The sequence below is a fragment of the Maniola hyperantus genome, chromosome 17 (genome assembly GCF_902806685.2).
Source record: "Maniola hyperantus chromosome 17, iAphHyp1.2, whole genome shotgun sequence".
NCBI classification, from domain to species: Eukaryota; Metazoa; Arthropoda; class Insecta; order Lepidoptera; family Nymphalidae; genus Maniola; species Maniola hyperantus.
This window is the reverse complement of record NC_048552.1, coordinates 4,626,572-4,653,799: the sequence shown is the minus strand read 5'-3', so window position 1 is coordinate 4,653,799 and position 27,228 is coordinate 4,626,572. Positions and strand designations below refer to the sequence as shown.

The following is a 27,228-nucleotide window of genomic DNA, read 5'->3' as shown; positions in this document are numbered from 1 at the left end:
CTTATCTTTTTCATATAATTGAAAGTTGAATATACACAATATTTAGCACCAACACCTACTGCAATTCTAAAATAATGTTTTACCAAAATATATTCGGTACAAAATGTTTACTCAAGAAAACGCAACATAGGCAAAAGTAAGACACACTCACTTTGTATGCTTTTTCGAAAAAAAATCAAAAATAAAAAAATCGCTCGACCGAATTTCGTATGAAATCTCATGCAAAGTGAGCGCAGCCAAACGGTTAGAACTCTTATAAAGAAAAATCAAATCAAAAATCACAAATCACAAATACATACATTACTTACTTTATACTTTGTGCTTTTGTTTTGTTCTATGAGGAACTATGAATCCTTCTTAATCACGAAATTACTCGCAAAAATTTAGAAGAACCTTGGCATTTGGCAGAGACCAAAGAGTTTTAGGTAAAACAGAAGGAAAATAATTTTACTCTTATTTTAAATATAATATTGACCTTCGTGTAACTATCAAAATACAGGATTTAGAACTCGATCGCTGAAAAATTTTAACGTCAGAGAAACACCGATTTTCATTTCGCGAGGTTTTCGCCTGAAGTAGGCAATGGAGGCTAAAGATGGAACTTGAGCTTTAAAACAAGGTTGTAAAGGTCCATTTCACTTTAACGTTGAATTGTTTCAATGATCGAATTCTATCAACGTTGGTTAGATGTACAATCTCATACTAAGCACAATGTATTTATTTTATTTATTTATTTTTATTATTCATGTACCAAAAATTGTAGTTACAAAGTAATAATAAATTAAGTTACATCGGAAATGCTTATCTCTAAACAGAGATTTCTTCCAGCTTCCCATTCAAGGTTAGAATTCGACACTAAAAACTTGAACGTCAAAGAAATATGAACCTTAAGTTTCTTGATGTCTAATTTCTTAAGTCATGTGTTCAATACCACCGATTTTCATTTGGCAAGGTTTTCGCTTAAAGTACTGGCTGTAGATGTACGAACGAACTTGAGCTTTAAAACAAGGCAATTAACATCCATTTTACTTTGATGTTAAAATGTTTCGACGCTCCAATTCTATGAACGTTGGCGAAATATAAAACCCCGTTCTAACCCTACTGTTCATTTCGATATCTTCGACAATTTGTAATTTTTCTTCGCATAAATATATTATAATCATATTTTTTGATAAAACCAATAATAATTTATATATTCTTTATAATATAACTATATGTTAAAACATTATAAGAAACGAAAAAAAACTAAATAGATCGAATATAATGATATGGATGATTTATTACTTCTACTATACATTGTACATGCTAACAGCAGGTCTAGCACCGGAATTTGACATCTACCATTGTGATGATCGCAATCACTTCCTATCTACTATCACAATGTGACAATCACAACTGCCGTGCTAGCCCCCCTGTTTGCAAAACAGATTTTGAGAGATAACTAGGGCCTATTTCGACAAGTCTTGATAAATATTTTGGTATAAGTTAGCAAAATAGTTTAACTTGCAAAGTGCAAACGATATAATTCTATGGTTATTTAACAGTAACAATTAATTCGGACTTTATGAAAAGGCCCTTGGTTTTAAACCTAAGCTCGATCCACAAAATAAACGTTTCTTAACAAGTCATCATCATCATCATCATCAACCGATAGACGTCCACAGCTGGGCATAGGTCTCTTGTAGGGACTTCCACACTTCTTAACAATGTACTCGTAGCTTAAATAAAATCGTTTTACAAATGCAATATAAGACTTGCGCCTTAGAACAAAGCTGATGGAAAGAAAAGAAGTCTAGGTTAGAGCGCGCTTGCCTAAAAGATGCCTATTCACTAGTGTCCGATCGAAGGTCGATTTCAATTAATCAAACTCAATGAAAATTAGTAGACTCGTTCTAGATACTAATATCTGTGTCTGTGTTTTGTCAAATATTTGTGTGTCTAAATCTTAGATCCCTTTCTTTTAGATTTATAATTCCGCCAGCATAATATTATATCAGAAGTGTGGATCGGGTTTAGATCTTTAACTCTTCATATCTTACCCTATCGCGTGTTTTTCATTATTCAACAAAATTACTTAACATCAAATTTGTGCAATTTCATAAATGCCTAACTACTCGACAGTAATGAGGGGCCGAGATGGTCAAAAAATGGATTATTAGTTCGTAATAATAATAAGAAATTATTTTTGACTATGACTTCACAGTTTTCAAATTTGGGTTAATTTTGATCTTGATAATTTCTGTTTTACGGAAAATTGAGTAAAATGGTTGAACGCGACAGGTGTGGCAATTATGGTATGAGGCGGGGGTCGCCCCGCACACCCGCACAGTACCCTCACTCGCCCGAACCGGGTTAGCGCGGTGGCTGTGCGGGTGTGCGGGACATTCCACATGCTGACGCGTACAATACCGGCAGGTATAGTATGCGACAGGTCGCTTGGCGATGTGACAGGAAACCCTTCTAATAAGAACTACATACTTCTCATTCGGTATACACTGGACCGATTCTCTTGTACACAATCTCTAAACTAAACTAAAATAACAGGTCTAAATCTAGTGCTATCCTTTTCCACAAGTAACATTATGAAAGGGATAGCAATAGATTTAGACGTGCCATTTTAGTTTAGTTTAGAGATTGTGTACAACGGAATTAGCCACAATGGGGCCGATTCTCTAGTACACAATCTCTAAACTAAACTAAATTAACAGGTCTAAATCTAGTGCTTTCCTTTTCCGCAAGCAACATTACGAAAGGGATAGCAATAGATTTAGACGTGATATTTAAGTTTAGTTTAGAGATTGTGTACAAAGGAATTAGCCACAATGTCAATTATTGCGTGAGAACTTGCTCACTAGAGTATTAACTTTTTGTTTTATTTATGGAAAAATTAGCAGTGCTCGTAGCGAACTTTTTTACAAACTCTGATACGCCACTTAATTTCTAACCCTCTAACAAATAAATCTGAAATAGCGGTGGAATAGTTATACTCTGTTTTGTCTTTCTCTGTCATCAGTAATTTGACATTTGAAGGAAAAGACAAAACAGAGTATAACTATTCCACCGCTATTCCAGGTTTATTTGCTAGAGGGTTAAAGTCAGAAATACACCCAGAACGAAAAAGAAAACTATTAAAATTTAAAAATCTGAATATTATATCCATTCGGCCCATCATTAGTATATTAATACAGAAACGCCAGTATTTACAGCAACATGGCACCATACGAGATTTTCATCAATATTGTACTATATTCACTAATTCTGATATATATCGTTGTTCAAAAATTTGAATTCATCGACAGCTTTAACTTACATTTAGCACCTGTTATTCATAAAATTGTTTTAAGTACTAAAGCCTCCAGTTCACGTTGTCCCAACGCATTCAGCGATTATCGACCAACGACGAACGCTGTGTGCAAATTGCGCCGAGACCCTTTCATGTGTGCACCGAAACAGACTCAAATTGGCAAGCCAGCCAGCAAATACAGCACACGTTCGCTAATGATATTCGCCGAGCACTTTAGGCCAGCGTTTTCAAGAGGCTTACCATAAAGACAGAAGATAGCAATTAAAAAATTATTATTGGCAGCAACTTTGGAAATTAATTTTATAGAATAATTCGACAATTTCATTAGCACTGTATCTAATTAATTTAACAAAAACTAGAAAGTTAGTAAATGTTTAGTCCTATTTCTGACGTGGCTGCAATCACACCAAACAGTAGGTGATGATGCAGGCTAAGGTGGAGCGCGTCTGCCTAGAATGTGCCTATTCACTTTTCTTTTGAAGGTAGCAGGTTCAGTACATATTAGAAACGAGGAAGCGAATCACTTCGTACATAGGTACTTAAAGTGCAATATATACCACACCATAATAATAGTCCGTTTTTATTTTAAATTGTAACGATGGGGCTGGCATATAGGTCATCTATAAAAGCCCCTTAAATCTCAGTTTAAAAAAAATTACTCCACCATCCTTGATAAAGATGTAATGCAATAGAAATTGACGCACTATACAACAGCTACACAACATAAATAAGTTTTTTTTTTAATTTTCAACGCCAGAAATAACCCAACATAATTTTTTAAATGGCAACAACGTGTTTATATTCTGTGCTACAGACTAATAATTGACATGAAGCTACGACTCGCTCGCCCATTTTTCGTGCAACGTTTTCAAATGATCGTGCGCTCGTTTGGTTATGTTCAAAGTTGGCACGATTTCGAGTAAACCGTTCTCGCCTATTAAACTAAGTCCAGCTAAGCCTAAATAAGTGTGCATTGGGTCTGTGCAAGTGTCCGGCCATTTTGAGAACCCTCCCACCACGCAATCCTGAGTTTCGTAAATGTAGCTTCTATTGTTTGGGAAATTAGATAAGTGTAAGGCATCGAGCATTTTCAGAGACGCTCCGACCCAAAAACTGTAGCATGTATCCACAGGTTTATTAGGCCGGCCTTGAAAACCGTCTATCTGTCTGTAAAGAAGCCACCGTTTTAACCCTTCTATCTGTTCAACAGTTAATTTGTCTAATTGGTTGGTTAAACTCAGGGTTGCCAGTGCACAGAAAGTAGTACCGCCATGTGATTCCAGTTCTGGACACTGCGCTATTCCGTAATCGTAACCCTGGAAGGAGAAACAGTGCACATTTTTAAATAATTTTAAATACATATCAAAAATTGCGGAACCGGCAGGATTCGAACCTACGTCTTCTGGATTCGCGCCCGACGCCTTGACCGCTAGGCCACGGTTCGCTTGCTGCCAGTGACAAAATTTGTGTGCAGACGAATTGAGGTGTAGGTAAAAAATATTATCATTAAAAAAAAATTGTATTTCGTGTTCATCATGTTAGTTCGGAGGGGTTTGTACATTTAACCCATCGCGCTTGTCCAGTGCGTGTTGGTGGGTAAGCAGTGAAGGAAGAAGTGAAGGAATTCTGCTATACGTTCCAAAACGCGAGTAGCTGAGGTTGGCCTTGCAGCCGCTTTACTCAAATAGGACTGGGCAGGTCATGTGTGCCGTATGCCAGATGAGTTATGGGCAAAATCTGCTTCTTTTTGGACGCCCCAGAATCATCAACGCGGCGTGATGAATTAGATAACTTTACAGTCACGTGGCCTGAAGAGGCATGAAATAGAAAATTGTGGAAGGATCGGAGGGAGGCCTTTGCCCAGACGTGGGACAGCACAGGCTGATTTAGATTAGATTTTAGATTTAGATAAAAAATTATAAAAGTATAGTGCACATTTTATTTTACCTAACATCACTTGTAACTAACTTTTCTAAAAACTTGGAGCTAGACTAGTTCCATATCAGATGCCAGTAATGATTTCGATCTCAATTTTCACAACTTCTGTATACAAAACACAGTAAGAAAGACAGTGGGGCCGATTCTCTTGTACATAATCTCTAAACTAAACTAAAATGGCACGTCTAAATCTATTGCTATCCCTTTCATAATGTTGCTTGCGGAAAAGGATAGCACTAGATTTAGACCTGTTAATTTGGTTTAGTTTAGAGATTGTGTACAAGAGAATCGGCCCCATTATGGTGAACTATTTTCTAATTTTCTGTTGCTACTTGGTACGTTGTTTCATCCCATTCAAAATTATCCTGTAGGTTCAGCAATCGTAACAACAAGGTTGTCTCTTGAATCCATACTAATTTTATAAATGCGAAAGAGTGTCCGTCTGTTACCTTTTCACGACCTGTCCGTTCAACTGATTTTGACGAAAGGTACAGACATTAGCTTGCATCCCGGAGGCAGACATAGACCACTTTTTATACCGGAAAATTCTCATGGATGTAGTTGAAGGCATCACCAAGTTTTTATAACATAAAAACCGGCCAAGTGCGAGACAGGCTCGCGCAATGAGGGTCCGTACTACAGTCGTATTTACTCGACATTTTGCACGATAATTCAAAAACTATGATGCATAAAAATAAATAAAAATCTGTTTTAGAATGTACAAGACCTTTCATATGATACCCCACATGATATAGTCTTGACAGACAGACAAACAACAAAGTGATCCTATATAAGGGTTACGTTTTTCCTTTTGAGGTACGGAACCCTAAAAAATACTTTGGTAAATGGATTTTAGTAGGGTGCTTACTATAGATTTGATAATGTAATCGGTAGCTCGTTTGATATTGAATCCGGACCAATCTTTGAGTATGTAGCTAATGCAGGCGGCGCAGTAAACGAAACGCATATCTGATTCGCACCCCGATAGCGTCGCTGAGAAGTTTCCTTCCTCAGTTTGTAGTGCTTTTACACCTGAAAAGGTAACAAATAATTTAAAGGGTTTGAAAAACTCGACTGCAGTTTACACTGCATCATGTTTGGGACATTAAATGAACAAGAAATATATAAAATACTAGCTTATGCTCGCGAGTTCGTCAGCGTGGACCACACAAATTTTAAACCCCTATTTTACACCTCTAGGGGTGATCTTTAACTATGAGATTTTAACATATTATGAGATTAATAAAATATGTCATACTGCTAATTGCAAAAATATTAAATACAAAACTTCTTTATAGACACTTCAAAACTGGCAGACTTTCATACAATCTTCAAACCCCTATTTTACCCCTTCAGGGGTTGCATTTTGAAGAATCCTTTCTTAGCGGACGCGTACGTCATAATAGCTATCTGCATACCGAATTTCCGCGCGATCCGTGCAGTAGTTTGAGCTGTGCGTTGATAGATCAGTTAGTCAGTCAGTCAGTCACCTTTTCCTTTCATATATATATAGATACTAGCTTATGCTCGCGACTTCGTCAGCGTGGACTACACAAATTTTCCGGAAACCTGCATGCCTGAGAGTTCTCTATAATGTTCTCAAAGGTGTGTGAAGTCTACCAATCCGCACATGGCCAGCGTGGTAGACTATGGGCAAAACCCGTCTCACTCTGAGAGGAGACCCGTGCTCTGTAGTGAGCCGGTGATGGGTTGATCATGATGATAGCCAGTATGTAAACAAAATTGTATGTTACCTTCTACTAAAGCTTTCCTATTAACCCTAGATAGATCATCGCCAAGTGTCAAAAGAATACACAACCCCGTGTACGTCATAGCCAAGTGACCGCAGCGGTAGTGGTTCTCTTCAGAGTCAAAAGGTATATTCACTGTCGACGAGCCCTGGAAGCCGCAAGCTGACATGTCGCCATCTGTAACGAAAGAAAAGAGCAAATTTACATAAGTACTAATATAAATATAAATATAAATATATTTTTATATTTATATATATATATATATATATTTATAAATATAAATATAAATATAAATATATATTTATATTTATATATATATATATATATATTTATATATATATATAGAAGGAAAAGGTGACTGACTGAATGACTGACTGACTGACTGATCTATCAACGCACAGCTCAAACTACTGGACGGATCGGGCTGAAATTCGGCATACAGATTATGGCGTAGACGTCCGCTAAGAAAGGATTTTTGAAAATTCTACCCCTAAGTGGGTAAAATAGGGGTTTGAAAATTGTGTAGTTCACGCGGACGTCGCGAGCATAAGCTAGTCCATACTATTACATATTGTAAATGTGAAAGTCTGGCTGCTAGCTCTTCAAGGCTCAACAATTTAACCGATTTTGATGAAATTTGGTACAAAGTAAGCTTACATCCCGGGGAAGGATATAGGCATTTTCCGGGATAAAAAGTAGCCTATGTCCTTCTCCGCGATGTAAGCTAACTGTGTTTCAAATTTTCATTTCACAGACACACTTTCGCATTTATAATATTAAGTATGGAAGTATGAATTACAGGTAAATTATGTACTTCTAATATCTAGGTACTACGTAAGTAGGTACCTTGTTATAAATTATATGACTCAGAATAAAAAATAACCTTAAGATATTATATCTCAAACAATTATAAAATTAATTCAAGTGTTAAGCGGTAGGTACCTATACATCACACCAATGTCATGTACTTTTTGTAGTGACGAGGTTTTGAGTCACTTTGAACTTGCCCTCTTTTGTAAAGTCAGGTCCATAGACCTTGCATAGAAAAAATTCTCTAGGTCAATGCAACATTAATGAATAGTGGTTTATATTTATGCAATTGGCAATAATCCGTACCCTTATATAAATGCGAAAGTGTGTTTGTTTGTTGGTTTGTTGGTTTGTCCTTCAATCACGTCGCAACGGTGCAACGGATTGACGTGATTTGGGATTTTGAATGGGTATAGATAAAGACCTGGAGAGTGACATAGGCTACTTTTTATCCCGGAAAATCAAAGAGTTCCCGGGGGATTTTTAAAAAATCTAATTCCACGCGTACGAAGTCGCGGGCATCAGCTAGTTATAACAATAAAATGATGCCGCACTTGTTCCGCTTGATAGAGTAACTAACCATCAGTAAGCTGCTTTTTTTGGATATTTTTTATAATAAATAACATGGCACGTAAATTCCTAAATTACCTCTACCGAAAATCGAACCCAGAACCCCCCTCTTATAAAACCAGAGCGCTCACCTGCACCAACCCCCCAATTGTGTAAGGCAAACGTATTCATAGTTATCATAATCGTCAACAAATTCTGCCCTTTGATTGGCTGCGAAAAAATGTAAACAGCGAATCAACTAATCAAAGGCCAGAATGTTTTGATGATTACGATAACGATGAATACGTTTTTCTTACACAATCAGGGGGCTGGTAGGTCAAAACATGATTTCTAATAATGAAACCTTATAGTTTCTATGCTTCCAAGATATACCTGTTCCTAGATTCATCTGGAATCTGAATTTAGATGAAATTAACTCAAGTGGGAATTAACTATTCTAAAGCAGAGCTACTCGTTCAACCTTAACCAATCTGACCTCCGCGTCAGACGACAATCGTTTCGTGCAACAAAAACTAGTAAGCTGTCAGATTTTAAATAATAAGTTGACCCCGGTATGACTAGAAACACCAGTATATTATTTTGACTCAAAATCGGTTTCCAACAAGTGTGGATAGCTTCATAACATAAAATGTTCTGGCACTAGAACATCCGGTTTAAATCCGGGCCCGACAAACGACAAGTCGGAATGGGAGGTTATTTTTTTTAATTCAGATACAAGTTAGCCCTTGACTGCAATCTCACCTGGTGGTAAGTGATGATGCAGTCCTAGACGGAAGCGGGCTAACCTGAAACGGGTATCGCAGTTATTAATAAACTTCTGCCCCTTTGGTTGTTTCTACACGGCCTCGTACCGGAACGCTAAATCGTTTGGGGGCACGGCTTTACCGGTAGAGTGGTAACTGGCCACGGGCGAAGCCTCCCACCAGACCAGACCAGAAATTTAGAAATTATAAAATTCCATTCCCTGCCAGGAATCGAACCAGGGACCTCCCACTATTAAAACCACTGTGCTTACCACTGCGCCAGGGAGGTCATCAGGGAGGGAGGAAGGTTAGAGCCAAGATCAGGGTTAAAGTTACCAATTGCTAAGATACATTTCAAACACACATTCATTTCATTTTTTGACCTTTAAAAGGACACGTAAACAAGTAAAATTAATATACCCAGATCGCAAAATCCGAAATGTTTGATCGAAACCAATGTTTGTCACGAACAAGTGATCGTCAGGTGATCGACCCCGATCAGGTATTTTAGGTACCTACACGAAAAAGGATGGTACGAGAGTGGCATATTGCATACCAAGGTATCCGTCCAGTGGTATGGGTAAATGAATTATGGTAATATACCGGTAATAACCAGATTGAGCAACTTCGTATAAAAATCTCGAATAAAAATTTGGATGCAAGTTGTAAGGCTAGTTAGAATTACTCCACTAAAGCGGTGAAGTTAGTTAAGATGTGGTTAAGATGTCCGCCTCCTTTTCCGGGGAGACCGGGTTTGATCCTGGGTATGCACCTCTAGTTCGTTAGTCTCAGGCGTCATTTAGTACCTGTCTAAGGTATGATTCCGAACCACGCTGCACGCAGCAGTGCTGCCGCAACAGTGCTGTCGCGGCACTACTGGTCCCCATACAATCTCTATAAGCTTATATGAGATTACATTCCGAGCTAGGCAGCAATGTAGCGGAACATTGCTGCCTAGCTCGGAATGTATGCTCGGAGTCGCAGCGAGCCGCTGGAGTTCGGCGGCGCAAGGCCGTGACGTGTGGAAGTCCCTACAAGAGACGTCGAACAGTGGACGTCTATCGGTTGATGATGATGACAATGATTCAGCAAGTGACAATAATACCCAATCTGAATAAAAGTTTTAAGTTTGAGTTTTTATAAATGTACTAGCTTATGCTCGCGACTTCGTCCGCGTGGTCTACATAAATTTCAAACCCCTATTTCACTTCAATCCTTTCAATCCTTTCTTAGCGGATGCCTACGTCATAATAGCTATCTGCATGCGAAATTTCAGCCCGATCCGTCCAGTAGTTATAGCTGTGCGTTGATAGACCAGTCAGTCCGTCAGTCAGTCAGTCACCTTTTCCTTTTATACTCGTATATTTAGAAGATGATTAAACTATCTGTTATTCTTCTACTACCTTGGTATATCTACCACTTTACAAGGAAGCTTAAATGCAAATAATTTTAATTATATTTACATTAAAAACCACAATAAGTACCTACTTAGTTAATATATGTGTCTACACATATTTTTCCTCAATACTAATATCTTGGTTAAACAGAGCTATTGAAACTAATTCATTTGAACAAAATGCTTATCAAATTTTACAATAATAACCAGCTAATTACCTATGCACACAAAATATACAATATAAAAATATTACATACCTATAATATGGTGTGATAAGAAACAGTAGGACACGTTTTCTTTACTTTTAATACATAAACTTAATGCAAATGCCAACTTGTTATAAACTTTATGATCCTGAGATACTATTATACTTATACTTTTAATTACCCTGATAAAATGTATGAAAATATTTAAAAAACGAGCTTCAAGAATTATATTACTTATCTAATATAATATGCAGTAATATGTAGATACTAGATACATACTGTTTTATACATATACATAATTTAAGAACTTCCCCATTATTTCGGCCAAACCATCATACCTACCTATAGCTGATGTAGCCCAACTTTGTTCGTGTGGATTTAGATATTTTATAAATCTCACAAGAACTCTCTGGGATGTCCTATGTCAGTCTCTAAAATGCATCTATCTCTATCTTATATAAAATTTGATCAAAATCAGTTTAGTGGTAAAGCTGTTAGGTAACAAACACGACAGGCAGACACATTTCGGCATATATTAGCAAGATATAGATTATTATAAATAAATCCATACTAATATTATAAATGCAAAAGTGTCTGTCTGTCTGTATGTCTGCCAGTCAGTCAGTCTTCTAGCATTTCAAAGACCATCCATTTAACCGGCACAGATATAGCTTGCATCTAGAGGAAGGATATAGGGTACCTTCCCGGAAAATCAAAGAGTTCCTACAGGATTATTTGGTATAGAGATAGCTTGCATCCTGGTAATGGATATACCTGATGATGACGCACGAAACGATTTGCGTCATCATTCTTCTTACACATGGCTAGGGTTTGGAATACTCTTCCACGACCTGTGTTTCCTACCAATTACAATCCAGGTATCTTTAAAACAAGTGTGAGTGTGTGTGAGAATAGGCATCTTCTAGGTAAACACGTCCCATCTTAGGCCACATCATCACTAATGATCAGGTGTAATTGTGGTCAAGAGTTTGCCTATAATGAATAAAAAAACCTAGGCTTCTTGGAAGATCAAAGTATTCCTCAGGACTTTTAAAAACCCAAACTTATGCAGACAATGGTGTGGGGATTGTATTATAGATACTTAATAATTTCCATAGAGTTTACCTTATAATAGTCACAGAAAAACCAAATTTGGACATTTTGACATTTGGACTAAAACCTAAAACCACAAAGGTAAAACCTGCATTTAGATTGTAAAAATAATTTTGTATGGTGATGATTATAAATAAAAATATAATTAGAATTTTGAATAGTTTAGAAAAACGATAAAAGTTAAACGTTATTAAGTTACTTACTTTCTTTATTTGGATGAACCTGTAGTCTGTATATCCATTCAATTATTCTAGACTGCTGCTCTATTGATATGGAAGAAATTGATCCCAGGACATCTAGTCCTGATACTGAGAAATAAGCTATGGTCACCCTAGAACAATAAAGAACAAAATGAAAATATTACTAATATTATGGTAAATTATTATTAATATGAGATTCAACACGAAGATACTGGACTAGGTATTTTAATTTTCTCAATAAACAAAGCCTGAATATTTCAGTGATTAAGTACTTAACTATAAACTATCAATAACTTGAATAATTTTCATAATAATACTCTATCTATTTCGAAATATATTAAGTAGCTAAGAGATACCTACCTATAATCATTAAGTAGAAGCAAAGATAAGTTTTGAATTTAAATAGATACAGTAGACTGCTTATAAGGAAGCTATTGCTACGCTAAGGAAGCTAAGCTAATTGGAGACTAATATATAAAGAATATAACTGCACCTGGTTGTATCATGAGATGAGAGTGAAGATGGTAACACATTTAAAAATCTCATAAAATATTTAACATGCTGTCTGTGAGCCAAAATTTTATTTTCTTCGTTGTTCATCATTTAAAATGATTTGTTTTCTTGTAAATAAATAACTAACTTGTTTCACTTTTTGTCCACTAATTTATCTGAATTTTGACTATATCACTATTTGAGGTGAACACTCAGGAGAACTGGATTTCTAATAAACTATAATTTATAGCCGATTTTTTTACTTAAAGTATAAACTGAGTGGAAACGTGATAATGATACAATGTTACAAATTACAATGATCAAAACCATAAATGATTAATAATATTGTTATCACAAAATATTCCATGATTCCAAATGATTCCAAATGTCAAAAATAGGTCCTCTGTCAACTGTCAAGTGTCTGTCACATTCATAGAGTAAAGTAATAGTCACATTGAATTTGAAACCCTTAGATGAAATCTCTATTTGAAACCTGATTGAAACTCGTATACTGGTAAAAAAGCTAGACTAAAGTACTGTGTAGAGATAGCGATAGCACGACGACGATGAATTACACGACAATTGCCAATGATTGTTTAGTAGTCAAATATTTGTATTAACCGATCAACAATATTTGTATTAAACGTTTTTTATGTGAAAACAAGTAAATAACTAATGAGAAATACAATGACGCCATGAATTCTCAAAGTTTGTTTTGCAACTATTGTGTTTCTAAAGTTACCCAGTTTCACATAATCGATATTTGCACTGATTTGCACCATTTTTACGCATCACTAAAATTAACCATCTTTGGAAATACAAAAAAAATGATCTTTGCTTTTGACAACAGCACTCTACATTCTCTATAGTTCTTTTTTCATGGCTGACGTTCGAAGGAGCAATTTGCGGTCATGAAGGTGCTCAAAAAGTGTTTATTATTTCGAATTATAAATGGATTGTACATGAAATAAGTCTGATATTAATTTTTGTACACTGTAATCTATTTATGATAAAACATTTTTCACGTTTAGGTGACGTGATTGTTTTAATAAAGTTCGATAGTTTCAGTGTTGCTTTTAAAGTGAAACTCGTGTACATAAAAATAAAGTTATTGTAGCAATTACACTTGAATATGGAAGTGTTTCATCGTTTATATCAAGAACTTTTTACCGTTTTTTTAGGTAGTGTGTGAACTTTGATGTGAGTTCAGTGTGGTATAACCTCTTGGTTGTTTTAGCTGAACGTCTCCTACCCGGCAACGGGATGTCAGAAGTTAGTGGAAGTAGTGGACGAGCATAAGCTCCGTATCTTCTATGAGAAGCGCATGGGCGCTGAAGTGGAGGCAGACCAGCTAGGAGATGAATGGAAGGGTTACATCCTTCGTGTAGCCGGTGGCAACGACAAGCAGGGCTTCCCGATGAAACAGGGTGTCCTCACCAACAGTAAGTTCAATTACCACAATCAAGTTACTACTATAACCTGTTTATTCTGTTAAAAATAATAACAGGATAATCGTAATATCAAGTCTTTATTGCAGAAAACATTTCCAAAGAGTAGTTGTCAGTGTTGCTGTACTCCTAGTAGTGTCAATAAATTAAATTAAATACAATGCAAACTATAATAAATCACAAGGGACTATTTCCGAAGTAGCCCATGTCCTTCCCGGGGCTGCAAGCTATCTCTGTACAAAAGCAAGCAGAGTGCAGACAGAGATACTTTTGCAATTAATAATATAAGTATTAATAAATATAAAGTAAAGTTTTACTCTTTATTCCAGGTCGTGTTCGTTTGTTGATGTCAAAGGGTCACTCTTGCTACAGACCACGTCGCGACGGTGAAAGGAAAAGGAAATCAGTCCGTGGATGCATAGTAGATGCTAACTTATCTGTGCTGGCCCTCGTTATTGTCCGCAAAGGAGCCCAGGTACCTGAATTTATATTTTGTCTTTTTATTAGTTCACTAGCTGATGCCCGCGACTTCGTTCTCCCAGAATAAGGTTTTTAAAAATCCTGTGGGAACTCTTATTTTCCAGGGTCAGCCTGTCACTCTCCAGGTCTTTATCTATACACATGCAAGAAATCACGTTTATCTGTTGCACCGTTAAAGAAATAAATAAATAAAAATCTTTATTATTTGTATAAACTTTTACAAGTACTTACGAATAGTCTGATGCATCTACCACTGGTTCAGAATGCCTTTCCTACCGAGAAGAACCAGCAAGAAACTCGGCGGTTGCTCTTTTCAAATATATGATATAGGTACAAGATTATGCCATGTATAAAATAGTATTTGCAGTCTTGTGCGTTGCTGGAACGAGCTGCAGGTCAAATCCACGCTCTTTTATCATTTAGATAATCTTCAATTGTGTAATATGCTTTTTTCAGGATCATATTTTTAATAGATTTTTTAAACTTGTGCAAAGGTAAGTCCAAAATAGTTTGCGGGATTTTATTATAAAAGGTTGCAACGTGATTGAAGGACAAACCCACAAACAAACACTTTCGCATTTATAATAAGGGTTCTGATTGTGACATGTGTGTATTAATTAATCCTTAGACAATTACCTACACAAACTTGCATGTTGCAACTTCAAATTGGTCTATCTGTTTTGTGTGCACTATACAGTCTTACGGCGGTTACACACTTATCCGATCCGAGTCCGTGAAAATACGTTCCTTTTTGTTTTGTATGGGAGCTTATGATTATTGATAATAATCACTGGTATTCTCACGGATGACGGATAGAACTCGGATGACGGAAGTGCAGTGCGTAATCGCCGTTTACAATATAAGATTATAATCAAAGATCTTTTGATTAGTATTAAAGATATCCCTGTTCTTACTGTTTCCCAGATCCTCAAATCTGTGTAATTATATGCGGCAGGGCAGATTAAATGGTTGCTAGAAATGCCACTTTTACATACATTGTGTTGTGGATTTTCTAAAACAACCATACAATTTTGTTTCGTTCAATTGTTTTATTTTTGTTGACTAGTACCTTGAAATATAATTAAGGCTAACATCTACTGGGCTCATTGAGCCGAGTAAGATCTAATTGCAATAATTCACCATTATTCTTTGTTTTATTTATCTATTATTTGCTAAATTATAGCTGTACCGAGTCTAATTGATTGTCATACTTATTCTAGTCGACACCTTTTTGACTCGATTAGGGGCACCTCAGATGGACATCAGGCTTTAAAATGCCTGTGTCCACTGAAGCGGACCGGAGATGCGCTCAATAGACTCAGATTATTGAGAGGTGACTTGATACAATTTTTGCATCAGCTCTGTGATCTGATAGGTCTGCTGAACACGTCACTCCGCTTCGCTTCAGTGGTAAATGGAATAATTTTAGGAAATTCCCGGCCTTACCGACGGCAACGTGCCCCGTCGTCTAGGACCCAAGAGAGCGTCCAAGATTCGCAAGTTGTTCAACCTGAGCAAACAGGACGATGTCCGCCGCTACGTTGTCAAACGTCTGCTTCCCGCTAAGGAGGGAAAGGAGAATGCTAAACCCAGATACAAGGCAAGTATTCAAATTTAATGGATTTTGTTGTAGTAGAACTACAATGGCATTCTGTCTCAAAATATTTTTTCTGAAAAATGTTCTAACCATGATCCAGTCCAAAAGATATTTATTTTGCTCATGATGTCATTTTACCGTAATCACACGATAGTAATCAGTTTAATACATATTTTTAACTTGAATAGACTATAGAGGGTTAAAACACCTAATAATAATTATTATTGGATGATACTAGATTTTCAGAAGTTGTGTTGAAAATTCTATTGTCTTAAACGATAGAAAAGTCATCAAACCAATGGCATGAAATGATGGTGAAGGAATGGCAAATGATGTCCCTTAAGGCGATATACGTTCCAAAAGCGGTGTTGAGACACATTTTGCATTGTTGAAAGAGTCAAATTTTGGCATCAAAAACTACAAATTTGTTTATTTATTTTCAAATGTTATAAAAATTAAAGATATTCTTTATTGAATTACAACACGATTGGCACAATTTAGCTTGATACAAAAAAATCATGACCAAAATATGCAGATTTTATACAAGCATTAGGAGAAAAACCAGTTTTATTTGATTTAACGTTTAATACACTAAGTACAACGTTTAATAAGGGTTACGGTATTATTTTCTGGTAATGGAGCAAGTACATAGAATTTTAAATATAAATATGTCGGAGAACAGGAGGATGGCTGATAATTATTATTCATCTTTAGCCGACATCAGAAGGTAGTAATTAATAAGTAGGTACTTTAATCCATGTTCTTTACAAATAGTTCTCAGTAACGTATCGCACATGGAAACCATCAACGTAACACAACCAGATCACCCTAACCTAACCCTACCTATGGTCGCCTCCAACCACCCCTCACAGCGACCCCTCACCTCACTCTAAACTAGCTAACCTAAGCTAAACACTACATCGTGTGATTAGGGCGCAATTGCTATTGCAACCTCTCAATCAAGTCACGACCTACTCCGTTATCTAATCATCTCAAGGTAATCAATCACAACTTCATGAACGCTCATAAAAGGATCATTGCCGACTCTCTTACGATCTAAACCAGATCTTATAATTGACTTCTCATTACTAATTCAGAATATCGCAATAGCTCTACCTTCTCCACTCTGTGCACATCTGCATACAGAACACCATAGCATCGTGCGCCACACGCGCCACGACTACTATCCACCCAAATAAGCGATTACAACAGAAACCAGGTAGAATGTAAGCTATTCGATCTCATGGGCAACTCATTGTCTAATCCATTTCAACATTACACGAGAGTCATCAATGATTCTTTACCAACTGGGTTATACGATTCTAAAGCGGGTACCTACTATCAAAGTTAACTTCAAGTTACTATCGCACTAATCTATCACTTCAAACTAATCATTATCTCAACTGCCGGTATATCTCCAATTACACTCTAAATCACTAGCGTCTGCAGAAATAACCTTAACGGATGTCCTTATAATAATCTATCCACTGAGCCAAACGTTAACTCACGAATTACTCTAATATTCACCAATAAATTATTAGTATTCCATATTCGTCAAACAACTACGCGAACATTATTAATAGTGCTTTGCAGACAAAGTCACCGGATGGCACTAGATGTTACGATTTAACACAATGTACATTAGCATCGAACAATTACTGTTCGTATATATATATCGTAATAACTATATCACAATCACCGAATTAAATATCACGATTAAGAAACTACCTACCTATCTCAAAGAATAATAATTAGCTAAGCTATAATCTGATACTTAATTAATTTAATGCGAGAGAAAATTGTGAACAACAACAAAATGCGTGCGTGTCAAATCCAACTCTGACAACTAAAATAAAGATGGCTACCTTCCGTAGAGTAAAGCTCATACGTTTCTTTTCACGGAGTCTACAGACAGTAAGAACTCTTTCAATATCGACCCTCCAATAAATATGTATAAAAAGCGTGCAACAAATTTGTGCTTGGGTGGCCCAGACTTTTCCATACATTCGCCTTTGAGATCCCATTTCACCTTAAGTTAAATTTTGACTCAAAACTGAGAAGTATCCCTGATATATCAGTATTCAATGTATGCTATGCATCATGCCTAGTTTATACCAGAATCAGGGTAAATAAAACTAGCTCCGAGCAGAAGATTCAGATTCATGTCTGTCTACTTTTACAGTGAGCTAAACAATTGTCTCCCTAAAACTTATGTAATTCGTCGGCGGATGTCCTAACCACTAGGCTATTACAGCTTTTTTGTCACTTGACCAGTTTTATTCAATTAAAATATTATTGTTATAATGAATTTTTTTTCTTGTACTCAGGCCCCCAAAATCCAGAGATTAGTAACCCCCGTGGTGCTGCAGCGCAGGCGCCACCGCCTGGCGCTGAAGAAGAAGCGTCTCGCCAAGCGCAAGTCCTCTGAGGCGGAATACGCCAAACTGCTCGCGCAGAGAAAGAAGGAATCCAAGGTAAAATATAAGATAAGGGATCAAACAAAATGAAATATCAATTATCAAATAATGTCTATGACTTCATCCATGTGAATTAAGCTTTTTAAAGTAGCAATGTCCATTTTTGTATCGAATCTCATAATTAGCTAAGCGATTGAGTCATGAATATGTAGATTTTTTTGAGATAAAATGCTAGCTTAAGTCTGAAATGAGATTAAAATTAATCTCAGTGCTCTTAAATTCAGCGGCAAAGTGAAAGTCGCATTAAAATCGGTCCAGCACTTTCAGAGATTACCCAGAACAGACAGACAAAAATTTTAATTTTTTTTTATAGTAGCTACAAATGCATTTAGTAAAAAGCTATTACTTTTACATTACAAACAGTATTTTAACAAGTAACAGCTTGTATCATGCAGCTATAAAACATTTTATATGCTTCATACAAAGCTGTGAGAGCAATGGCTGTCTCTTACCCCTTGACATATTCTATATAAGTTAAGGTATTAGATCAGCAACAAGACATTCTATTCTTAAAGTAAACTTGACTACCAAAGTCCATAGTACAGACTACAGAATATGTTCTATTTCACAAAGACCATGTTTGTGTGAGTATAGTTCTTGCATTTCACGAAGGCCACTAACTCATGCTTGTGTTTAAGTCGTATCGATATACGTATGGTACACTAAATGTATGCGTTTTTACAGCGCTTGCTCGCGACTGAATGGTCCGACATGCACGCACACTTACGCAATGACCATGTAAACGACGTTACCACAAGTAAAGTTCACTAGCCTTCGTAAATTGCAAGAACTGTCACAAAATTTGTTAAAATTGGTTAAATGTAAAGCAGAGGCAGACAGACACTTTCGCATTTTTATTAATACATATTAGTATGGATTCTATTATTTTTTGCTATTGCAGGTGCGTCGCCAAGAAGAACTCAAACGCAGGCGTTCAGCTTCAATCCGGGATTCCAAGAGCTCGATCACGAGTGCGCCGCAAAAGTGATACTTTTATCTTTACCAATAAAAATTCATAAAACCTAATTATTCCTTTTATTTATGCGACACTCCTTTATAAACGCTGTAGTTAGGTCAGGAGATCAGCGGGTTGATTCACTAAACCTAGGAGTCTGTACCTTTAGCAGCTGATATCTTTAAATTGGTCCTTGGTCCAAGCTAGCAAATATAAAGGTTCCCACCACTTCCCACACATATTGTTACTCAGAAAATAATGGCACTTCGGGAAATCTTGCTCAAAGTAATTTGATGCTGGAAGGGTCTAAACTAGGATTGCAGCAGGATGCAGATAGAAAACCAATAGTAGGTATATAAATAATATAATAGGTAGGTACCTAAGCATAATTTAAAAACATTAGTACAAAAGACAAACTTTATAAATCAGCTTTACTTACAAAACAAAATAATTTAAGTACCTACCTACTTATAAAATCTGAAAACTACCAAAACCATGCAAAATAACTAATAGGTAATTTAATTGAAAGTCATTGAATATTATTTAGGCGATTTCACCAAACCAAGTCCGACATATCGCGCCATTACGCGAAGATAGGATGGGTTCAACTTTTTCCTCTTTTCCAATAGAGATTTTAACAGTCGTTCTGACGATTCGTCGAAAGGCTTTTGATAGTCGGAAGCCTGAAACAGAAATATAAATACTTTTAAAAGTCCCGTGGGAACTGAATTTCCGGGATAAAAGTAGCATCCCCTGGAATGCAGGCTATCTCTGTACCAAATTTCTTCAAAATCGGTTGAACGGATGGACCGTGAAAGGCTAGCAGATAGACAGACAGACAGACTTTCGCATTTATAATATTAGTATGGATAATATAAACAGAGGTAGGTATTCGTTTTAGAAGTTAGAGCCTGCCTAGTGCCTAGGTAGGTACCTACTGATTAGCTAACTCAGTGTCTACAATGAATGATATTCACCGAACTCATTTGGCATGTCTATTTTTAATCCATTGAGGGTTTACTACGAAACAATACTTTACTGTCACTCAATGAAGCAGCAATGTAGAACCAACCAATGTCAAATGGCTCGGTGGTTATCATTCAGTGTACACTGAGTTAGCGAATCATTCCGCTGATCCTCTTGGCAACATTTGAAGAGCGACATTTAGTGTTACCCGCTAGTTAAAGTTTCAAGATCCAGATTGGACTAAATATGAAATTAGAACTACTATTCCAGTAAAGTAAAGGTAAACGTTCACGAGCTACAATAATATGTAAGGACAGTAGTATGTGAGAACTGCTTACGGTTGTTTTCGCAATCCAATTTAATTCTTCCAAAAGACTATCTTGATTTTCGACGGATGCTGGCAAATAAGAAATTCCTTCATACTGTATGAAAAAAAAAAGTAAAATATGTTTATCTATCTATAGGTTAGGTTAGGCGCTCTCTGTTAGGTACGTAATCCCGAATCCCATACAAAGGATAGAGACAAAAATCTCAGTGGGCGCTAACCATTTTGAGATACAAACCAATCACAAACGAAGCAATGTTTTGTTATTGAATTTCAAATGTTTTTTTAAAACATAATATTTGGGATTGGTTGGTGTCTCAAAACGGTAAGTGCCCACTGAGATTTTTGTCTCTATCATTTGTATGAGATTAAGTTAAACAGAGAGAGCCATACCAACTTATTTCCGCGGATAAAGTATAGTAACTATCTACACTTTTAACTATTTCTCTATTTTTAACCGACTTCAAAAAAAGGAGGAGGTTCTCAATTCGTCGGAATCTTTTTTTTTTGTAACAAATATTTACAACAATCAGGAATCCTGAAATATAAGTACCTATTAGTTAGTGGGTTTCCTGTGGCGGAAAAGCATTTCTCTAATTTATAAAAAAAAATCCTTTACTTAGTAGGTAGGTACTTAGTTATTCGCAAAATTTTTGAATTACTTGGAAAAATTACCTGAGAAAAAGTATTTAGATTTTCTCTCTCGATAACCTCTATTTCCATATCAAGTTCCGAGGCACGCGTGATTCTTTTGACGGCGATCCCTTGAAGAATAACAGATCGGTACCGCACCAAATTCGAAGTATCCTTTTTATTTGCTAAAAGCAGGACTAAAAGAGCTTGTCTCGGTGTAATGTCATTTATCCAACTTTTCATCTAGAAAAGTCAAAGAGATAAGAAATTTTAAAATTTTTATCTACCTACCTTGTCAAGCTTTTAACATTTACTCCGGGTTGTTATTCTAAGCACTTACTTTGTCTGTAGTCTGTACTTACGTCTTTTATTGACGTTAGAATCTTTCTCTCGGCAGTTCTATCAAAAACACTAGTCAATGTTTTCGCTGAGCCTAAAGCGAGAAAAAAGTCGTCTAAATTCGTAATCTTTTCCAACGCAGTGCTTGATCTTTCATTAGATATCATACTTGACATAGATTTACATTTTTTGCTTAGCTTAACAAAAGACCTTTTCTTTATTTTGCTATTTGTAACACAATATTCAACGCTGCTTTGAAATTTTCCAAATTTATTTATTTGTGAACGATCAGTGTACTCGTTGATTTTATCACTAATTTGGTATTTCTGGTCGAGTTTTAAAATACTTGATATTGGATTACTATCTTTTAAACGTCCTTGAAAATCATTGTAAAGAGAATCAACCGTTGCATCAGATATGATACAGAACCCTTTATTCTTATAAGTATTTAGACCTATGCTTATAGTATTTACGTTATTCTTGTAGTATAAATCATTTAACTGATCTACTATTGGAATAGTAAGTTGAATACTAAAGTTTTGATTGCTTAGTATACGAGCTGCTATATCAATAAAGTAAAATTTAGTAAAAACAGGAATAATTTGATCGTTAGATGGCAAGTATGGTTTTAATTCCATACAACTAGTTATCTTTTGTTGTGCTAAGTGGGTTTCTGGTACTGTTTCGATTGATTGTCTTGATTCAAAAACAAGTAATGCCATCGGATCTATTTGGCAACTAAACAATAGGTTTGCATTAATATATTTTGGCAAATAATCTGCTATATTCAGCGAATACAATTCTTCGCAATAATCTTGACCTATTTTTGTCTTATCAGATGTTTTATTAGCTGTTGTTGATACATTATTTGAAAAATTCCCTTGTCCGAGACTTCTTATTTTAGGTGATGTTTCAATTTGAGCTGGAATTAACCGTTTGATTGAATCACCGCTTTCATATCGAGTTAATTCAACTATAGGAGATAAGTGGCAATCAGCTTTATGAACAATTTTCGGGATGACTACTTTACTATCAGTTATTTTTTTCATCATCTTTGGTAAAATACTGCAAAGCTCAGCAGGGAGCATAGCATTCACAATAGTTATTTGTGATTTAAATATCCGTGTATCACTTTCAGTAACCGACATCGGTAAACAAGAAATGGATGATTGCGTAACCTGCAGCATGGGATCTATTTGAGACGGCGTAACAACGTCAAACTGCACGATAATGTTGGTGATGCAATGTTTAATTGCAATTTGATTTTTGTTAATCGATTCAATTTTCAAATCCGAAACCCGGTTGTCAAAACCTGGAAGGGATGGAACGGCACAGTTGATGATTTCTTCAATGACTGGGTTTGATTTCTGAATACAATCTTTACACAAATCGTGTTTGGAAACATTTATTTCGATTTGAGTTGAATCTTCTTTCGTTTCTACAAAACAATTGCATTATTTTTAACAAACTAATCTTCTCAAAACACAACCGCAACTGAAAAATAAGGATGAAAAGAAGATTACTTACTGCAGTAATGGTTTCTAGAAATGTCTTTTTCGTCTTGGTTATAATAGGCACCACTCTTAAGCTTCTTGATAACATTATCAATGATATCACTAGCCCAACTGCCTTTAGCACTTGGCTGTTTCATATTAGATGAAACTTTATACTTTAGCATTTTCTCTTTCTTATTAAAAATTTCGTGTTGCTTGTTTGAAGAAACTATGTTACTTTGAGTATTTGTATTGTTATCTAAAGGATTATTATAAACCACTGTCCGTTTTCTAAATTCCTTTGGAATGCATTTCTTACAATTGCAATCGATTATTTCTTTAAACTGGGCCATTGTCTTTTGAGCTTTGTTATTAATATTCTTTGCGTTAGGACTAAGAAAATATTTTTTGCCTTTGTCGATTTTGATGTCATCGTTTTTACACAAAACATAATTGCCTTTTATGCCTTGGGAAGCTTTTCCATAAACAGAATTGAATTCTTCAGAATGGCAATCATGTTTGGCAAAATTTATTTCTGTTTGTACGGACTCTTCTTTTGTTTCTACAAGACAATAGCATTATTTTTAACAAATTAATCTTATCAAAATACAACCATACCTAACTGAAAAATAAGCATGAAAAAAAAACTTACTGCAACAATGATTTCTAGACATGTCCTTGTCATCTTGGTTATAATAAACACCACTCTTGAGTTTCTTGATAACATTATCAATGAATTCACTAGCCCAACTGCCCTTACCGCATGGCTGTTTTATATTAGACGACACTTTATATTTTAGCATTTTCTCATTCTTAGTAATAATTCCGTTTTGCTCGTTTGATAAAACTAAATTACATTGAGTATTTGTATTGTTAACTAAAGAATTATTATAAACCTCTGTTCGTTTCACATATTCCTTCGGAATGCATTTATTACGATTGCTACCAATTATTTCTTTAAACTGGGCCATTGTCTTTTGAGCTTTGTTATTTGCGTTTGTCTTTGCGTTAGGAATAAGAATGGGCTGAACTGCAATTTTGTCTTTTAGTGGAAAATATTTTTTTCCTTCATTGATTTTCATATCATTGTTTTTCCATCGAACATAGTCACCTTTTATGTCTTGGGAAGCTTTTTCATACACAGAATTGAATTCTACATTAGAATTTTGAAATGCTTTACTACCTTTCGTTTGCCAATTTTGCATGAAAGGCGACATAATATGCTCATCTAACCCTGTAAACTTCGGTGGTTCATAGTTTTTTATTTGAAACGAATCAGCAGTAAGCCGGTCTTTTGCTAAAATAACTAAAGGGGACTTAAGACGTTTTATCTCAGGTTGAATCAATTTTGAATATAAGGCTGCGTTTGGCGTAGTAGTTACTAAACATGGTTTCCTTTTTGGATTATCATCTTTTTTTGTTAAAACAATATTTGAACCTTTACTTAATACAACTTTTGTTATACCATTTATAGGACCTTGTAAATCACAAGAACTAATTTTCTTGGATGTAGTTTGATCTTTTATGACGTTACAAGAATCCGAAGTCAAGTGATCTTCACTTACATTAAACTCTTTACTGTCTTTTCTAGATATATTATTTCGGCGATTATAAATACTCACCTTTGTATGATTGCTAGCATCATATGGGAGCATATATTTATTTTCTTGGCCATGTGCTTTATTTCGGAGACTTTTAGAGAATTCGTTCCTTTGCTTTAGATTTACATCGTTATGATGAAAGAATTTGTCGCTATCACCTCCATCACTTATTACTTTACCACATGGTTCTTTTGCTTTTACATTCAATTTTTTATTTTTATTTTTTTGATGGGTTCTTATTTTGGGGGGAATTTTATTTTTAATAACTTTTTCTTCGCAAAGCTCTTGATATTCATTTTGCTTATCAATAACTGTGACACGATCTATGCTTGATTGTGAATTATGTGCTGACTTATTGACAGAGTTGGAAAAAAAGGTAAATTCTTCAGTTGTACATGTTTCAATAAATCTAAAAGAAAAATTCAAGCTCATTAAGAAAGATAATTCATAAAAAAGTATATGGAAAGAGTAATGACTAATTACTTTGTGTCCATTCGACTATTTCGATGTTTATTGTATGTGTTTCTTTTATTTGAAGCTATACTATCGTCAGACAGGGGAGGGGACGTTCTAAATGGAAATCGATTCATATTTCTCAGCATGGCCCAAACATCATGCGCTTTTATATCAGACTCCTTTGGTTTATTATTTCGGCATTTTATGGATATCTTTTTCTTTCCATCACCCGTAAGTTGATTGATCATTTCTGTTGAACTATTATCTAAATCGATATTAAGGCGTGAACAGTATTCTGCATCTCTATCAAACACTTCCATTGCCTTATTCATACGCGGTCTCCTATTAGTCTGTGTTCTTCTCTTTTTGGGTCGTGATGTTCTTTCATGTTTCATGCCATCGAAATACTCTGAATCATTCATATCGCTAACGGTACACGCTTGAGGCAACGGCGCTGGTTCATTCGGTAGCGTCAATACTGATTTCTTTACTTTTTTACTTTTCTTCAAAGCCTTAAACTCGTCAGAACTAGCTTTATAGATGTTAATAGCCAATGGATAAGAGGAGGTAAAATCAGTTGTTTTTTTACGCACGAGTCTCTTTTCAGTTATTCTTGAGAGCATTTGCACCCTATCTTCTGCAAGATAAGGAGACAGATTCTTTTTACTCATTGATTTATCATAGTCACTACTCGAAATGCTGCCATCTGCCGAGTAATCAATTTTCAATAAGCCGCGTAAACTCTGGTTCGAAGATTTTGAACATGATGACTTTATTGCTGGTCCAATTTTAGCACCCAGTTTTTCATGAGAATTGATCGCCATATTAAATTCTGACACATCTATAGATCTGTAAAAGTAAAAATATAAAATTGTATGTATGTACCTACCTATTGATAACGAATGCAGTAAGTAGACAACTGCCGCCTCTTGCGAAGATCTAGGTACCTAACTACCTATTTTATTACTTATCTAGGTGACCTACTAGAGTGACTAGAATATAATGCCCACGATTTCGTCTGCGTGGATTTTGCTTTTAAATCCTGTGGGAACTCTATAAACTACAAGTTGAGGTAAAGAGATAGGTAGGTACATTTTTACAGTTATAATATAAGTAGGTAGGTATGGATAGTATAGATAGGTACTTAATTTTAGTTGTAGATTAGTATTTTTTTAGCTAGAGAGCAGAGACATGTATGTAAAATACCGTTGAAGAATGTGGTATACTATTTATCTAAGCGCCATATATTATCTACGCAAAGAATAGGTATAGTTCGCGACAGGTCGACATGGCAATCGGGGTATGAGGCGGGGGGGACACCGATTGCCATGTCAACCTGTCGCAAACTAAACCTACTTCCCCATTTTCCCATAGACTTATTATGTACCTACTTACCCTAGAATGTTATCACAATAATTTCGAAGTGAATGACCTAAAATATTAAAACAGTCCTACATTGAATCAAACTTATTATACTAAGTAGGAAAATGGGTTATCAATAAAATATAAAATTATAAAAATTAGGCCATTGACATCAAGCTGACAAATAAATTAAAATCAAAACTATTGACATTCAATTTAATTGTTTTGTTTTTTATTTATTTTTCCAAGAACCAAGATCTTAATTAGGTGCCTAGTAAAGAGTATTTAGTTACATATGTACATACAATAAAATCATCAAGCCAAGCACAAACCAAGCGATTCATGCTTGTATAAGTTTACTCTGGTTTATTCCCACTTTACTCCCAAAAGAGTATTATAATCATAAATAACTCCTTTTAATGCCCTCTGTGGTTTATTCCAAATTATTCCAATGGACCATGGACATATAGCTTAATGAAATGAAAATTCGGAACGAATCATTGTGTAACTTAATTAATTATTTGTTAATGTTGCTAAATAAAATATGTTATTTTAATAACTGTAAATTAGTTA

At 35.5% G+C, this 27,228-nt stretch overlaps 3 protein-coding genes across 3 annotated transcripts; 1 reads left to right on the top strand and 2 right to left on the bottom strand.

Moving 5' to 3' along the window:
• Positions 1-292: 292 nt before the first annotated feature.
• betaggt-I (geranylgeranyl transferase type-1 subunit beta) lies at positions 293-12,915 on the bottom strand. The gene is made up of 5 exons (XM_034977305.2): positions 12,525-12,915; positions 12,035-12,162; positions 6,997-7,170; positions 6,111-6,274; positions 293-4,620 (listed from the first exon to the last, which is right to left on the bottom strand). Exons 1-5 carry the CDS (start codon positions 12,632-12,634, stop codon positions 4,138-4,140), a joined length of 1,059 nt encoding a protein of 352 aa, XP_034833196.1. The 5' UTR covers positions 12,635-12,915; the 3' UTR covers positions 293-4,137.
• A 368-nt stretch (positions 12,916-13,283) lies between these two features.
• On the top strand, positions 13,284-19,551 carry RpS6 (ribosomal protein S6). The gene is made up of 6 exons (XM_034977307.2): positions 13,284-13,440; positions 13,761-13,965; positions 14,301-14,446; positions 15,881-16,051; positions 18,376-18,522; positions 19,427-19,551. Exons 1-6 carry the CDS (start codon positions 13,435-13,437, stop codon positions 19,511-19,513), a joined length of 762 nt encoding a protein of 253 aa, XP_034833198.1. The 5' UTR covers positions 13,284-13,434; the 3' UTR covers positions 19,514-19,551.
• Positions 19,552-19,831: 280 nt separating this feature from the next.
• LOC117989914 (uncharacterized) lies at positions 19,832-26,831 on the bottom strand. The gene is made up of 8 exons (XM_069504220.1): positions 26,689-26,831; positions 25,321-26,142; positions 23,889-25,246; positions 23,271-23,798; positions 21,767-23,055; positions 21,447-21,647; positions 20,785-20,868; positions 19,832-20,163 (listed from the first exon to the last, which is right to left on the bottom strand). The coding sequence occupies exons 2-8, from the start codon at positions 26,115-26,117 to the stop codon at positions 20,020-20,022; spliced, it is 4,401 nt and encodes a 1,466-aa protein (XP_069360321.1). The 5' UTR covers positions 26,118-26,142; positions 26,689-26,831; the 3' UTR covers positions 19,832-20,019.
• Positions 26,832-27,228: the final 397 nt, after the last annotated feature.

Coding starts and splice junctions, on each gene's coding strand:
- betaggt-I (XM_034977305.2), bottom strand. CDS start 12,634: ATGATGAACAACGAAGAAAATAAAATTTTGGCTCACAGACAGCATGTT. Junction 12,163..12,524: donor TCATCTCATGATACAACCAG/GTGCAGTTATAT, acceptor TTATTGTTCTAG/GGTGACCATAGCTTATTTCT. Junction 6,275..6,996: donor TAGGAAAGCTTTAGTAGAAG/GTAACATACAAT, acceptor TTACCTTTTCAG/GTGTAAAAGCACTACAAACT.
- RpS6 (XM_034977307.2), top strand. Junction 14,447..15,880: donor TTGTCCGCAAAGGAGCCCAG/GTACCTGAATTT, acceptor GAATAATTTTAG/GAAATTCCCGGCCTTACCGA. Junction 16,052..18,375: donor ATGCTAAACCCAGATACAAG/GCAAGTATTCAA, acceptor TCTTGTACTCAG/GCCCCCAAAATCCAGAGATT.
- LOC117989914 (XM_069504220.1), bottom strand. CDS start 26,117: ATGGCGATCAATTCTCATGAAAAACTGGGTGCTAAAATTGGACCAGCA. Junction 25,247..25,320: donor AATAGTCGAATGGACACAAA/GTAATTAGTCAT, acceptor TTTTTCTTTTAG/ATTTATTGAAACATGTACAA. Junction 20,869..21,446: donor ATCTAAATACTTTTTCTCAG/GTAATTTTTCCA, acceptor TTTTTCATACAG/TATGAAGGAATTTCTTATTT.